Source organism: Ambystoma mexicanum, chromosome 2p (assembly GCF_040938575.1).
Source record: "Ambystoma mexicanum isolate Mex_15411 chromosome 2p, UKY_AmexF1_1, whole genome shotgun sequence".
Taxonomy (NCBI): Eukaryota; Metazoa; Chordata; class Amphibia; order Caudata; family Ambystomatidae; genus Ambystoma; species Ambystoma mexicanum.
This window is the reverse complement of record NC_090923.1, coordinates 1,047,040,726-1,047,054,731: the sequence shown is the minus strand read 5'-3', so window position 1 is coordinate 1,047,054,731 and position 14,006 is coordinate 1,047,040,726. Positions and strand designations below refer to the sequence as shown.

The window sequence follows — 14,006 nt, the reverse complement described above, 5'->3', positions numbered from 1 at the left end:
GCCTCTCTCAGATCCTGTAGGGGATTTCTCACAGCGGCTATCTGGAGAGGAAACAGCAAGGAGGCGCGTCTATACAGAGGAAGCTCCTCACCTGTGACACTCCTGGCAGCAGAGGGACTGCCTGGTGAAGTCATTTGCCTTCTTTAAGTTGGCATTATGGTGTTGATGTTAAAGACATAAGCAAATAATTCAAGTGCGTCTTTGACATATTCCAATTCGTCGAAATGGTCACCCAAAGATTGTTAGCTTCTGTGGAATAGGCTCTGCGTCTTTGTTTTGGGAGGACATCTATAGGTCACCACTGATGTTAAGAACTTCTTTCAGCTGGACGAAGCTTAGCTGCAATAGACATATCGAAACTGAGCCATCAGCATGTCTGGATGCCAAATTGTGTCAAAAAAGTTGTACTTGATATGGGTGGATAGGTTAGCCTGATATTATTGTTAGGGTGACCAGACGTCACTGTTTTCCCGGGACTGTCCCACTATTTACCCCTCAGTTCCGGTGTGCTGTCACTTTTTTTAGTTTAAAAACCCCATTCTGGGATTTGGGCGTCGGGTGCATATAGTCCCGGTTTTTGGTTACACCAATGGAAAAAATACCAACATCGGGCTGGATGCCGCAGTCAAACTTGCTTTTCACCCCTGCCCATATCTTCACCCTTCCTCCAGGTCCTCTCTCCTCTGACCAGCGTTCTGGGACTCCAACATGCGCCAGGATAGGTCACCAACATAGAAGTAGGACTACAGTTTCATTCGTGGCCAGTTTGTATTTTAGTCCTTCTTTGGTGTTTATTGCCTCTAAAACTGTAGTCCTTCTTCTATGCCATTGGTGTGTCCCGGTTTTTTATATGGATAATCTGGTCACCCTCATTAATTTAGGCTGTTCTGTGAACCTGACTAGGCTTCATGGCTTTCTTCGCAAAGGCAATAGGAATCAACCATGGAATAGGGACTTCCACATTTTCTATTGTGTTGGCCAACAGTTTAGAAAGGGTGTGGCATGAGGAGCAAGGCCCACCCTCTTTTCCATAGATTACAAGCTGATTTTGTAGTAAGCCTCAGCACAGCACACATTGATCCTTTCTGTACGCCCAGGAGCATATGGTGGAGGCCCACCCTGCCATCATTTCATCCACATACCAGCCTTCCCTAGTGTGAATAGCCATTCCTCTACCTTAAGCCACATGTGAAATGGCCTTCTCAAGTATTGCATGGCATATGGTTGTATCATCAATTCGGATCTATGTGAAAGTATAGAAAAAACTCTGCGAATCCGAAAATACAGAATTTTCTTTTTCTTTTACCCCAATTCCCTGCATATATATGACCCCCTGCACACCCATCCTACACCCTCCACATTTACTATCAGCTTAAGCCATCCTCCCACATATATATGCATTGAAATGGGGCTTTTTGAAAATGTATTTGACATTTTCAGATTTGCAGTGATGGTCTGCGATATTTTGTGGTAATACCGTAAAATGTATGCGCAGCCGTAGATTTCTCCCTTTTGAGCAATATTGACTCAAATGTCTTCATGCTGAGGCCTGTACACATTGAACATTTATTCATTTATTGCGAGATATACTACAACCACACACAAAGACAATACACTTTAGGGTGTTAGTGAAGATGAAGGCCGAACATGGAAAAGTAGGAGTGGGACAAGGAAAACAAGCATTGGCAATGTCAACAGTTGGGGCTTTTGTGTAGGCATGGAAAAATGTTAGGATGCACTTACAGCATCCCAGCCAGGCAAAATGGTTCAGGCTGAGATAAATCTATTAGCGCATAGCACAGTGTGAGCAGAGCGAGTTGTGCACGGCAGAATGGCGCACGTATCACTTGTTAGTTTTGACACATATTAGATACCCACATATAGCAACAAAGAAGGAGCAACAAATATATCAATGTTGCGGTTGCAGAAGTTATATATAGGGCAGTGTATAGGCCCTGTGTTTAGGAGTTGTATAGAACGTTATCTTTTTCAGTGAGGTTCGAGGAAAGGGCTGAAGCAGGTGGAAGATGGGAGTCAGAAAGATACTGTTGCAGGAGCGAGGTCAGCATGTTGACATGGCAGGTGTGCTGCCATATTGTTTTTTAAAGCCTAGTACACAATGAACAGCATAGAACACAGGCCTTGAAGTGGAGCCGCGGCTTCCTTTAGCTCATTGCCAAGATACATCCCTTTTCTGTCCCCGGGAGAGAAGCTGAGGTCAATAAGCACCATCAGTGCACAGATACACGCTAATTGTATCCAGCTGCAGGGCATGAAAGCAGTGGGAACGGAATGTTAGCTGTGGGGAGCATAGGTAGGAATGCGTCCCTCGAAGGACAAATTCATGAGAATACGGCATGAGGTTTTGTGATGCCAATAGGCCAGGCAAATATTTAAAGCACTATTGCCCTCACCCAAGGAGCAGTCACCCTGTTGAATTACAAGAAGGCGCATAACCAAAAGCAAATAAATCCCTGTAATTCACACTCAAGAGTGGTGCCCTGGTAACGTCATTGCTGGGCACCTGGGATCTGAAGGAGATAAGGGGGAGGGGAGGGGAGCCATGTCTGGAACATTGTTTGATTTGGGATAGGAGGAGTAAAGGTGATGCCAATAAATTCAGTACAAGGTCTGAGTTTCAGCTTGTGTGCGCCACGGCATCTGGTATAATGAGAAGGTCCATTGTCTTATGAAAGCAGAATTGGCCTTGCCAGTTTTACTTTGCATGTGTCTGGATCGGAGGGGTGCACATCATGTGACGGTCACAATTTATTATTGTATCAATTTTCCTTATTAGCCAATCCCGTACCTGGATTTAATTTTAATGATGACGACGTAGTGGGTCATGTGAATAGGGGAATGGGTTTAGATAATGTATGGCCATTCGGCCCAGGGAATATAGGAGGGTATTAGCATGTTCTATAGGGGGTAGCCAATGAGGGTGGTGGGATAACGTTGTAACCTATGTATGCTGATTTGCGTTTTTCTGCTATATACCCTGTAACTTCTTGGGGTCTGATGAGCTCCACATCAGTTCGGTTCTACGGGACCATCCGAGACCTTTCTGCATGCAATAAACCTTGTTTTCCCTTGCAAAATGGTGCAGTGATCATTTGGTTTCTTGGATTATTTTTGCCGCGTAGGTTTTGGGTTACTATTCTCTTTACAAAAGGCACTTGCCAGGCACAGCCGTAGTGGTACTATCTGCCCATTGATGGTAGTAGGTGCAAAATGGTGATAGTACCTGTGTATCTAATAGCAGTGCATGGAAAATGCATACTACTTACAAACAAGCAATGCTTGTTTTTGACAGGAGTTCAGTGGAGAACATGCAGCATGCTTATAAATGAAATGGATGAAGGTAGACCTGGTAAGACCTTTTTATTACACCAGTAGCGGGTGTACAACTCCAATTAAGTCATTAACTCTAAGAAGACTGCTTTGAAAAAACACTGGTTGGCACTGGAGTGCAAAGTTTGATGGTAAGGCTTGATTAAATGATACGCCCAAGTACTCACGCCATTTTGCAGCTGCTACCATTGATTGCCAGTTAATACCACTACGGCAGTGCCTACATGTCTTTCACATGCCTACAGAAAACTGATGGGGTTGACAATGCTTGTTTTGTATGCTTCTTCTATGGCAGCAAATAGGATTGTCAGAGCATGAGTCAAGTTACTGAATTGTAAATCAGAAGATGAGATATAGGCTGGTAAATTGGGTGTATGCGAGGTAGGGCCACCGTCCATGTATGCATTGTGCATCATCCTCCACGCCTCCTCCATGCATGCCATTCCAACCCTCTACCGTATCAGCCATGCTCCCCCTGCCTCTGGCTGTACTCAAGAGACAGAACGGCGGGGAGAGATAGCAAGCGGCAGTGGACAAAAGGCATATATAGAATGATAAGCAGGGGTTTATGGTACTGGCTCAAGATTTAGAACACTCTCACCTTGTGGGTCCCATTGGAAACCTCATGGCCAGGAGAGCAGTGCCCCGCCGGGCCACTTGCGTGATCCTGTCACTCACTATTATACCTTACTCTTCATTTCCAGGCCATCAACGGGGCCATATTTGGGGTGATCGGAGTCATCGTCTACACAGACCCCAAGGACATTAATGACGGCAAGGCACTAGAGAACGAGACTTACCCACACTCCTGGTACCTGCCCCCATCCGGCGTGGAGCGTGGTTCCTACAATGGTTATTTTGGGGACCTGCTGACCCCATATTACCCAGCAAAAGGTATGTGCTCGTGCAAAGGGGGCCGCTCTTTGTTTTCATAGCCAATGGGAATCCTACCGCTTGAAGCCTTGGGCTTATCAAAGCAACAGATTGAAAGATTGGATTTGGCTGCAGAAAAGCCCTGCTGGCCCCATTTACTCGACCTTTTCTAATGCCTATTCGAAAACTGTGTCTCCAACTTTACCCACTTTCCTTCTACTGTAATGGCTCCCGTGTGTCTGTTCAAATTCAGACTGAATTACTTTACCACTCTTGGTTCTTTAGAAAGTACCTCCTGGATCTTTTCTCTGCGTGAAGAAATAATTATTTCTTCTTGCTTGTAAGTTTCCTCACTTCTTTCTTAAGTTTCCTCACTTCTTTCTGCTTGCTTGTAAGTTTCCTCACTTCTTTCTGCTTGCTTGTAAGTTTCCTCACTTCTTTCTTGTAAGTTTCCTCACTTCTTTTTGCTTGCTTGTAAGTTTCCTCACTTCTTTCTGCTTGCTTGTAAGTTTTGTCACTTCTTTCTTGTAAGTTTCCTCACTTCTTTTTGCTTGCTTGTAAGTTTCCTCACTTCTTTCTGCTTGCTTGTAACTTTCCTCACTTCTTTCTTGTAAGTTCCCTCACTTCTTTTTGCTTGCTTGTAAGTTTCCTCACTTCTTTCTGCTTGCTTGTAACTTTCCTCACTTCTTTCTTGTAACTTTCCTCACTTCTTTTTGCTTGCTTGTAAGTTTCGTCACTTCTTTCTGCTTGCTTGTAAGTTTCCTCACTTCTTTCTTGTAAGTTTCATCACTTCTTTTTACTTGCTTGTAAGTTTCCTCACTTCTTTCTGCTTGCTTGTAAGTTTCCTCACTTCTTTCTTGTACGTTTCCTCACTTCTTTTTACTTGCTTGTAAGTTTCCTCACTTCTTTCTGCTTGCTTGTAAGTTTCATCACTTCTTTCTCGTAAGTTTCCTCACTTCTTTTTGCTTGCTTGTAAGTTTCGTCACTTCTTTCTGCTTGCTTGTAAGTTTTGTCACTTCTTTCTGCTTGCTTGTAAGTTTCCTCACTTCTTTCTTGTAAGTTTCCTCACTTCTTTTTGCTTGCTTGTAAGTTTCCTCACTTCTTTCTGCTTGCTTGTAAGTTTCACCACTTCTTTCTTGTAAGTTTCCTCACTTCTTTTTGCTTTCTTGTAAGTTTCGTCACTTCTTTCTGCTTGCTTGTAAGTTTCGTCACTTCTTTCTTGTAAGTTTCCTCACTTCTTTTTGCTTGCTTGTAAGTTTCCTCACTTCTTTCTGCTTGCTTGTAACTTTCCTCACTTCTTTCTGCTTGTTTGTAACTTTCCTCACTTCTTTCTTGTAAGTTTCCTCACTTCTTTGTGCTTGCTTGTAAGTTTCATCACTTCTTTCTGCTTGCTTGTAAGTTTCCTCACTTCTTTCTTGTAAGTTTCCTCACTTCTTTTTACTTGCTTGTAAGTTTCCTCACTTCTTTCTGCTTGCTTGTAAGTTTCCTCACTTCTTTCTGCTTGCTTGTAAGTTTCGTCACTTCTTTCTTGTAAGTTTCCTCACTTCTTTTTGCTTGCTTGTAAGTTTCCTCACTTCTTTCTGCTTGCTTGTAAGTTTTGTCACTTCTTTCTGCTTGCTTGTAAGTTTCCTCACTTCTTTCTTGTAAGTTTCCTCACTTCTTTTTGCTTTCTTGTAAGTTTCCTCACTTCTTTCTGCTTGCTTGTAAGTTTCGTCACTTCTTTCTTGTAAGTTTCCTCACTTCTTTTTGCTTGCTTGTATGTTTCCTCACTTCTTTCTGCTTGTTTGTACGTTTCCTCACTGCCCCATCCTAGTGTGAATGCTTGACCACATGTATCTTATTATAAACCTGATGGGCCGTAATATTTCTTGTTCAGAGTTTGAATGTCTCTTTTATACGGCCGTACACCTCCTTCCTTCCAGTGTCCCATGACCAGAGCCTTGAGTCACAGTTGCTGGGGTCTAGACCATGCACTATTTCTAGGCAGTCTTCAATCAGTATGGATCTATTTAGAGGCGGGGAATGCAGATCTGTATTTCTCTTGATCTGGGGCCCAGTGCTACCACATGGACACTGCTAGGCTGCACACCCATGTATGTGCTACTGCTTACCTAGAGGGCTAGCGCGTGTGTGCGGGTTCTGGCCCATTGGATTTCACTGCTCTGCTGCCACCAGTCTGTTTGCCTTTCACTTCCAGAACATACATACCGCATCAATGAGTCTGAAATCCAAGGAATCCCACCCATCCCAACCCAGCCAATTGGATTTGCGGATGCCAGGATGCTTATATGGTAAGTTCACATGGGGTTGGAGGTGGGGGGGGGGTGCTGGGTAATGCAGCATGTCTGCCATTTTTTGCACCATATCAGTAGTGAGTTGATTTCAAGCACAGCAGAGATGTGGGTATATTGGTCAGTCCTGGGGGGTGCTGATCAGGGGTAAATCTTGTTAGGGCCCCTGCACGTGGCTCCCCTTAACTGTATTCTGTACATAAGTACAGCATAGGAAACAAGACAAACATACAACACGGCCAGTCCAGTGTGAGGGTCACACGCATGTCAAAGATGCACATTTGCTGCCAGGAAGAAAGGGTGAACAGGTGATAGAGATGATGAGTGGGTGAAATTAGTGAAATCTGCCCAAATAGTGTCTATGCACCATAGCCCCGATGCACAGACAGGCTAATTTCCACATTGGGGTACCTACTATCCCACAGAAGGATTCCCCTTTTGATTGATGCTGGATGCTGCTGGCATCTTCTGCGACTCATGCTGCATGGGGGTACCTGTATTGGTGATTTCCAGACATGGAATGGGTGTGCCAATGTTGCTTCATGCATCCTACTGGTTTTCTGGAAGCCAAACCCCCCTTTCTACTGTTCCCAACAGTGGCAAAAGCCTACAGGGCAAAGTCCAGAAAAGGGTGTCTGGTGAAATGATCATCAGACCTGAGGACACCGGTGGGTGTAGGGAAAACTACTGTTTTTTTCTTATTTATTTATTTTTTTATTGCACATCACACTTTAAATAAACTGAGATTTTTTTTTTTAAAACAGGAAGTTAACCGGTAGAATGAGCATACATATACAGTAAACTTAGTGCAAAGTCCTTTGCTCACTACAAGTTCAATAAAGACACAAAGGCCAACGGTGTAGGTTTATTGAAACAAACCTGCACTCAGAGCAATGATGCACTTCCCGACACGTGTATACTGTATTTTGATGGGCTTCACACGCACAATAAAAGGAATGGATTGTGGTTATAACAGCACATAGGAATTCCAAAATACAGGTCAAAAGTGCAGGTCTCTCTCAAGCAAGTAAGCAGTTGGACACTGGCCCAATGTACATTAAAATGTCTCACTTAAATGTGTGACTTGGAATAACCACCATACAGAGGCATGTCTGTGCAAGTCAATACAGTGCATTTTCTGTTCATATTAGAAACAAACATTCCATGCAACAGAGTCATGGAATGAAGAACCGTTTTAAACCGTTGTAGCCCCGGATAGAATCTCAGGAGCTACAGCCAAAATACTAGCTAGCCCCCAGTCCCAAAAGTTCTGACATCAGCTTAGCCCCGGGTCGTTTCCAGACCTAGCAACTCCCCTGACTTAGAGATTTGCAAAAGTAATTTAGAAAAACATGCATAACTGATAAGTTAAAACGAACAATGATTTGACACCCTGAATAGTTGAATTATAAAAATGTAAATAACAAGTGGAATCGTGAACCGTGGGGAACTGGAATGTTTGCGGCACTGGTTCCATCTTGCTGGAAGAAGCAAGATAAATGGACAAGGTATTAATGAACACCTTTTAGAAATGGTCGTGTTCCCAAAAGAAATGCTATTTTCAGTAAACTGGGCTTTAGATTTAACCACTGCACGTACCAAAAATAGCAGCAGATGAAAGTAACAGGAATCTTTCTAAACACCAGTTTGCACAGAAAGCCTCAAGATAAGTGAAAATGTGCATGTTGCACCATCAGGGTTTTCTTGTTCATTTTTTAGAAAAAGAATAGGTTTTGGAAACGGATTAGACAAAGGGTAAGCGCCATTTGATTTGCACCCCACCCTTGCTTTAGATCTTTAGCAGCACTGCTGTCTTTGTCTCACTGTAGTTAGACTAACTAGGAGAAATGTAACCAGCATATTGTTTTCCTTGAGAAACCAGTGTTTTGGGTTAGAGAAAATATGCGAGTGCTCAGTACTGCTGGATTAATAAGCAGTAACCAATTTATGTATTGCAAGTCATTATTTGGGAGGGGAAGTTTAAATAACTGACCTCAACAGGTGATCTGGCAAGTATAGCCGTTGGTGAGGTAAATAGTGAGACATGACTGGCCTGTGAACTAGGACGAATGTTCCTATATTTCAGCAAAGTAAACTTTCTAGTAGGGGAAAAGGTGCTTTCGCACTCAAGTAACAATATCTATAGATGTAATAAGTATACTTTTCCTGCCAGGTTCTTTATTTTGCAGGTACTCTCTCAAAACCATTTGTATTTCAGAGTTCCTAGGTCTGTGGTGTTCGGTGGATGCAGAGGTTAGGCTGAGTCTCACTGATGAGCATTTTTTTTACTTCTTGGCTTTTCCCTGGGCAGCGACAGCCTCCATGGCTTTGCGGACAGTCTCCTCATCGCCCAGAAACTCCATGGGTTTAATGGGCTTCAAATTCTTGTCCAGCTCATACACGATGGGGATACCGGTGGGCAGGTTGAGCTCCATGATTGCCTCTTCTGACATACCTTCCAAGTGCTTGACAATCCCTCGTAGGCTGTTGCCAGGGGCAGCAATCATAACCCTCTTGCCATCCATGATCTGTGGGGCAACCTCCTCATCCCAGAAAGGGAGAGCTCGGGCAATTGTGTCTTTAAGGCTCTCGCAGGTTGGGAGCATGTCTTCTGGTAGACCAGCATAACGACGATCCTTGATGATTTTTGTGTAGTAGCAATGACCTGGGTCCATGGGTGGCGGAGGAACATCAAACGAGCGCCTCCAAATATTCACCTGTGCCTCTCCGCCTTGTTTAGGCCAGTCAGCCCACCATAGTGCCTTTCGTTCAAGCGCCACGTTCTGACAATAGGCACCCACATCTGATCAATGCCATCCAGCATAATCCAGATGGTGCGGATGGCCCGTTTAAGGACAGAGGTGTAACAAACATCAAACTCATAGCCTGCATCTTTTAAAGCCTTTGCCCCTCTCTCAGCTTCCTGCTGGCCGACGGTGCTTAAATCGGCATCAAACCAACCACAAAATCGATTCTCTTGGTTCCAGGTGCTTTCGCCAAGTCGTACCAATACCAGCTTCTAAGCAGCCATCTCTACTCAGTGCTGTTGGCCGAATGACTACGGCTGTCACTTGGGAAAACTACTGCTTATTGTCAAAATCCAATTTTTCGTGTTTTGAGAGAAGTTTACTCTTTAATAGTTCATTCATAAATTAATATTGTGCAAGGACCCTTTGCCAATGTAATTCGAACAGGTTGCCCTTCTTCAGGGCGGGCTCTATGAATACATGATCAAAAAGACAAAAAAGAAAAAAAATAGTCCATGTTGTTTCTCTTGCCATACTTGCAATTTTAAGACATAGACATGTTTAGGGTATCTGATCTCAAGCCAAAAGGGCGTACCTGTAATTTCAGAGATGGTAGTGTGAATGGCGATCCCTGGATCCCTGGGCATCTACCAAGGAGATGTGCGGGGGTCGGGTGTGCTGTAAGATGTGGATTCATGCAGTCAGTTCTGTTCCATTCATGTACCCCAACACGCTCTATTGGGGACACTGAGCAAATTGGCACTGGGTACATTCTGAGGCACGAGGCCTCCGGATAGCGGCAAAAGATGCGTTATGCAATTCATTGTAAAATGGATGAATGGTGGCTTACCATGAGTATAACATTGTTGACAGCGCTTGAGGCGAAGAAGCAAATGGATGACGTGAATCCTGGTGTGGAGACACATGGAACTTGCGCCTGTTTGATTTACAGGTAATGTAACGGCGCTGCATATCGGAAAAATGAAAGCACACCGAAGAGTGTACATTAAGGATGGCAGTTTGGTTGAAGCACATAGCTATCAGGACTTGTGTTTGTTGAAACGAAAGAAGCGAAAGTCTATAGAGCCTCATCAGGGGTTGGGCTGCATCCCAGCGCTAATTGCGCCGGGATAACGCCCAAGGCTATTAGCGTTACTGCTACTCGGTCCGGCGCTATTAGCGCTGGATCCCGAGTAGCAGTAGAGCAGTAAGTCACCATTCCCCTTTGGGTCCATTGGTTGAAGCACATAGCTATCAGGACCTGTGTTTGTTGTAACGAAAGAAGAAAAAGTCTATAGGGTCTCATCAGGGGTTCGGCTGTATCCCGGCGCTAATTGCTAATTGCATTTAAGGGCTACTGCCCAACTCGTTAAGAGGCCCTATAAACGGCCTATACAAAAGCCAAAACGATTGGCTTTGTCAGCACTTGTTTTTTAGTGCTAAGCCAAAACCAATTACCTCACAGGGATCCAGCGCTATAGCTAGACCTTTGGTATTTAACTGTGGTTTAAGGATAAATGTTTCTTTGACCTGGTCATGATACTGGCAGACACAGGTGCTGGAATGGTGGCAGGGGGATATTTAGTGCTCATCAAAACACATAAATAAATAATAAATAAAGGTTTTCTTAGAACTCAAAAAGAGACTGGTTGTAAGTTTTGGCGCTTTTTAGGGCTGCGTACAGGGATTATTAACTGATAATACACAATGGAATGGCTTAATAGCAATGGTGTTGTCTTAATGAATTGGAAAGAGTGTTTTTGAAGGGTATAATTTGTGATGGTCAGCACGAGAGGGAAGCACAAAAAGGCAGGTGCAAGGATGCAGCTCCCAAGGAGATTACGTTTGTTTATGCAGCCAAAACAGAAGATACGTTTTTCAATAATGAATCATGACGAAAAAGAAGTTTCCCACAATGCTCAGCAACACTGGTCAAAATGACTAGCCGCAGAGTGAATTAACTCATCAAATTGGCCAGAAAAGTGGCCCACTTTGACCAAAAAAACTGGGCCGCAGCAGAATTTTGTGTTTTTGGTTTGACCACAGGCCTATTGCCATATAGGCCAGTCCGAGCCTGGGCCTACGCAGAGTCTGAGGTGTCATCTAGATGTCTGAGGCAGAGGTGGGTCTTTCTCAATGCTGGTCCAATCTTTCAGGGTTTTTAGGGCAGATTGTGGTGTTCACACCCAGCTTGCCTCTTCCCTGATCTAGGGACCTGGACTCTGTGAAACTCTGTTTGTTGATACCTCCGTCATTGCCTCTCTTTCCCTAAGTGAGATTGCACTGCCTCGTACCTCTTCCCATCTGTAATGTCTGCCTTGGACCGAACTGGTTCACAAAACCTTCTGGGTCTTTCTGGCTACTAAGGGGGTCTACTCTCCTACCTTTTTCTCAGGCTTTGTAACTCTATCTTCCCCTTTAGCTTCTCCCTGTTCTCCTTCCCAGATGGTAATGGTTCTCCCCTTCTTCCATTTACTACTCCTCTCCGGATCACTCCACTTAATGCCTCGCCATCCAGATGGGAATACTTATCCCCGAACTGCGACAAATTCACCCTTTATCCTCCTAAATCACCCACCCCCCAACATGGTAACAATTCTCCTCCAATCTTCTCCAAATGTCTCCCTCCAATCTCCACAACAAGTCTCCTCCCTGATAGTAACTGCTCTCCAACCTCCTAAGCATTTCTGCTCCGACCTTCAATAACCCTCCTTCCAATGTAGCTTCCTCCCTCTAACCTTCAACACTCTTCTCCCAGCTTTCCTCTCAATAAACCTCGTGCTCACCAACCTCTTCCAAACACCTCCCTCCAGCTCATTCTCAAACACACTCTTCCACTGAGCAAGATGGCGTTCATCGTCTGGTTTATCTTTCCTTTTGGTGCTGCTTAGTGGTATGTATTGCACATGTGTAGTGTGGGCTGGACCGGTCTGTAATTGGGCCATGTCCATGGGGCCAGGTAGACAGAAAGGGGGTTGGTCTGAGCTTCTATGGAAGCCTGCCCATGTCTCGGATTGCAAAGACATGTGAGGTATCCTTCCCTGCCCTATGGAGACCAGCTGACATTTCCTGTTTTGAACTGATTCTCCATTATAGCCAAAGCATCCAGGCACGAGATGCAAAGAATGAATGAGGTAGGCTTAGTACATCTTTAATTAGCAGCAAAGTAAAAGAAAAGAATGTACATTGACAGTACAGGCTTCCAAAGACATACATTCAACAGACTTGCCCCTCCCGTAATACTGCAGTTTGTATACACTTTCCAACACATTGAAACCTATTTACGAGTCGTGGTGCACTTACATGCTCATGACGTCATTTCTAAGGGTACCCTTTCAGTTCTCGGCTTATCACAAGAATGTCAAAGGCGTACTATAACTCTTCCACTACCCATGGCCCTGTGCGGAGCAGTCCCCACGTCATTCTGCAGCTGCAAGCTCATTAGGGAGGATGTACTATTGTCTGTCTAGTTTTGACCACACGTGGACACGTGGTGTGAGCCAGTATTCAGCAGTGCAATTATACGTTGACATACTTTAACAAAACAGCCTCACCGTGCAGTAGCCGAGCAATGCAAAACGAATATCTTCATGAATGCATTCCATGCAGAAACACATCTTGGAGGCAAGCTTAAGATGGAATATTCTATGTAACCAGACCATTGCAGTTCCATGTGATACTGTTGCCTTGAAAAAGTCGCCAGGCAGATGACTTTTTTTTCCTGACCCCTAAATTACTTTCCCCAAATATTCTAGGAGGGGCATAATTGTATATCATAAATTCCAGTTCTAGAATATTTGGGGAAAGTGTTTGATTTTAATGAGGGTGCATCTTTTGGGAAATGTCGCCCCTTGGCGGCCTTTTGCCTGGCAACTTCATCACTGGAGACCACCAGTATAGAGTTATATTGGTCCAGCCTAATATAGCAGCATTAACATACTGGGTTGGTTCTTAAGATTGGAACACATCTCTTTATGCTCATTTTGAGTTTCATATTTTATCACATACATTTTTCACTTATGAGAACATGTCATTAGTCTCATATGTTAATAATTATGGGTAAACAATTCGTACATTTCCAGGACTCGGTTCAACAACTCCTCAGAAGTCTTCAACAACAACAATAACATCTCTGGTACCTTCAGTGTTCTTGCAATTTTTCTTTTTTTAGAGGGCAACATATACATTTGGCTATGAGGAATAAGCAGCATACCCTCACAGGGATATGACAACTAACAGTACTCAATGTAAGATGGAAGCTCCCAGTGAGTTAATGGGGCCTGCCAATCAGGACCACAAAGACCATCCACAGGAGGCGTTCTCTTCGTGAATTATAGCTACCGTTATACAAAAGTGCGCAGCGATAATGGTGATGTAATCCCCATAATTTGGTAAGATGTACAACAGTCTGATCCAGCGTGAGTGCAAACACCTTTAGAGGTCAAGCTGGTGTCAGTGAGAATAGCCACCTGTTCGTAAGTGATCAATGAAAGAGGCAACAGGCATTCTATATCCCACGCCTTCAATGAAGGTTTCCCAACCAGATGCGCTTCTGTTCCTAGGAACTGATGGGAAATTGGAAGAATGCCGTATAGCAGGTAAGATCTATCCTATGTAACAACTCCCACTCCAATCCATAGGCAACCAGTAATACGCATTTACCCCACAGATGAAATAGGCTCCACGGTAAGTGAAGCCTTTGCCAAAGGAAAAGGTGACATTGTTACTGGTCACACAAGCATTT

The 14,006-nt window shown here is 44.0% G+C and overlaps 1 protein-coding gene and 1 pseudogene across 1 annotated transcript in view; one reads left to right on the top strand and one right to left on the bottom strand.

Moving 5' to 3' along the window:
- The window catches only part of NAALADL1 (N-acetylated alpha-linked acidic dipeptidase like 1), a 191,676-nt gene that overhangs the window by 65,895 nt on the left and 111,775 nt on the right, over positions 1 to 14,006 (top strand). The window contains exons 5-6 of the mRNA XM_069643069.1: positions 4,056 to 4,245; positions 6,422 to 6,515. Coding sequence (XP_069499170.1) covers positions 4,056 to 4,245; positions 6,422 to 6,515 — 284 coding nt within the window. The remainder of the gene's footprint in view (positions 1 to 4,055; positions 4,246 to 6,421; positions 6,516 to 14,006) is intronic.
- On the bottom strand, positions 8,660 to 9,546 carry LOC138567079 (phosphoglycerate mutase 1 pseudogene; annotated as a pseudogene).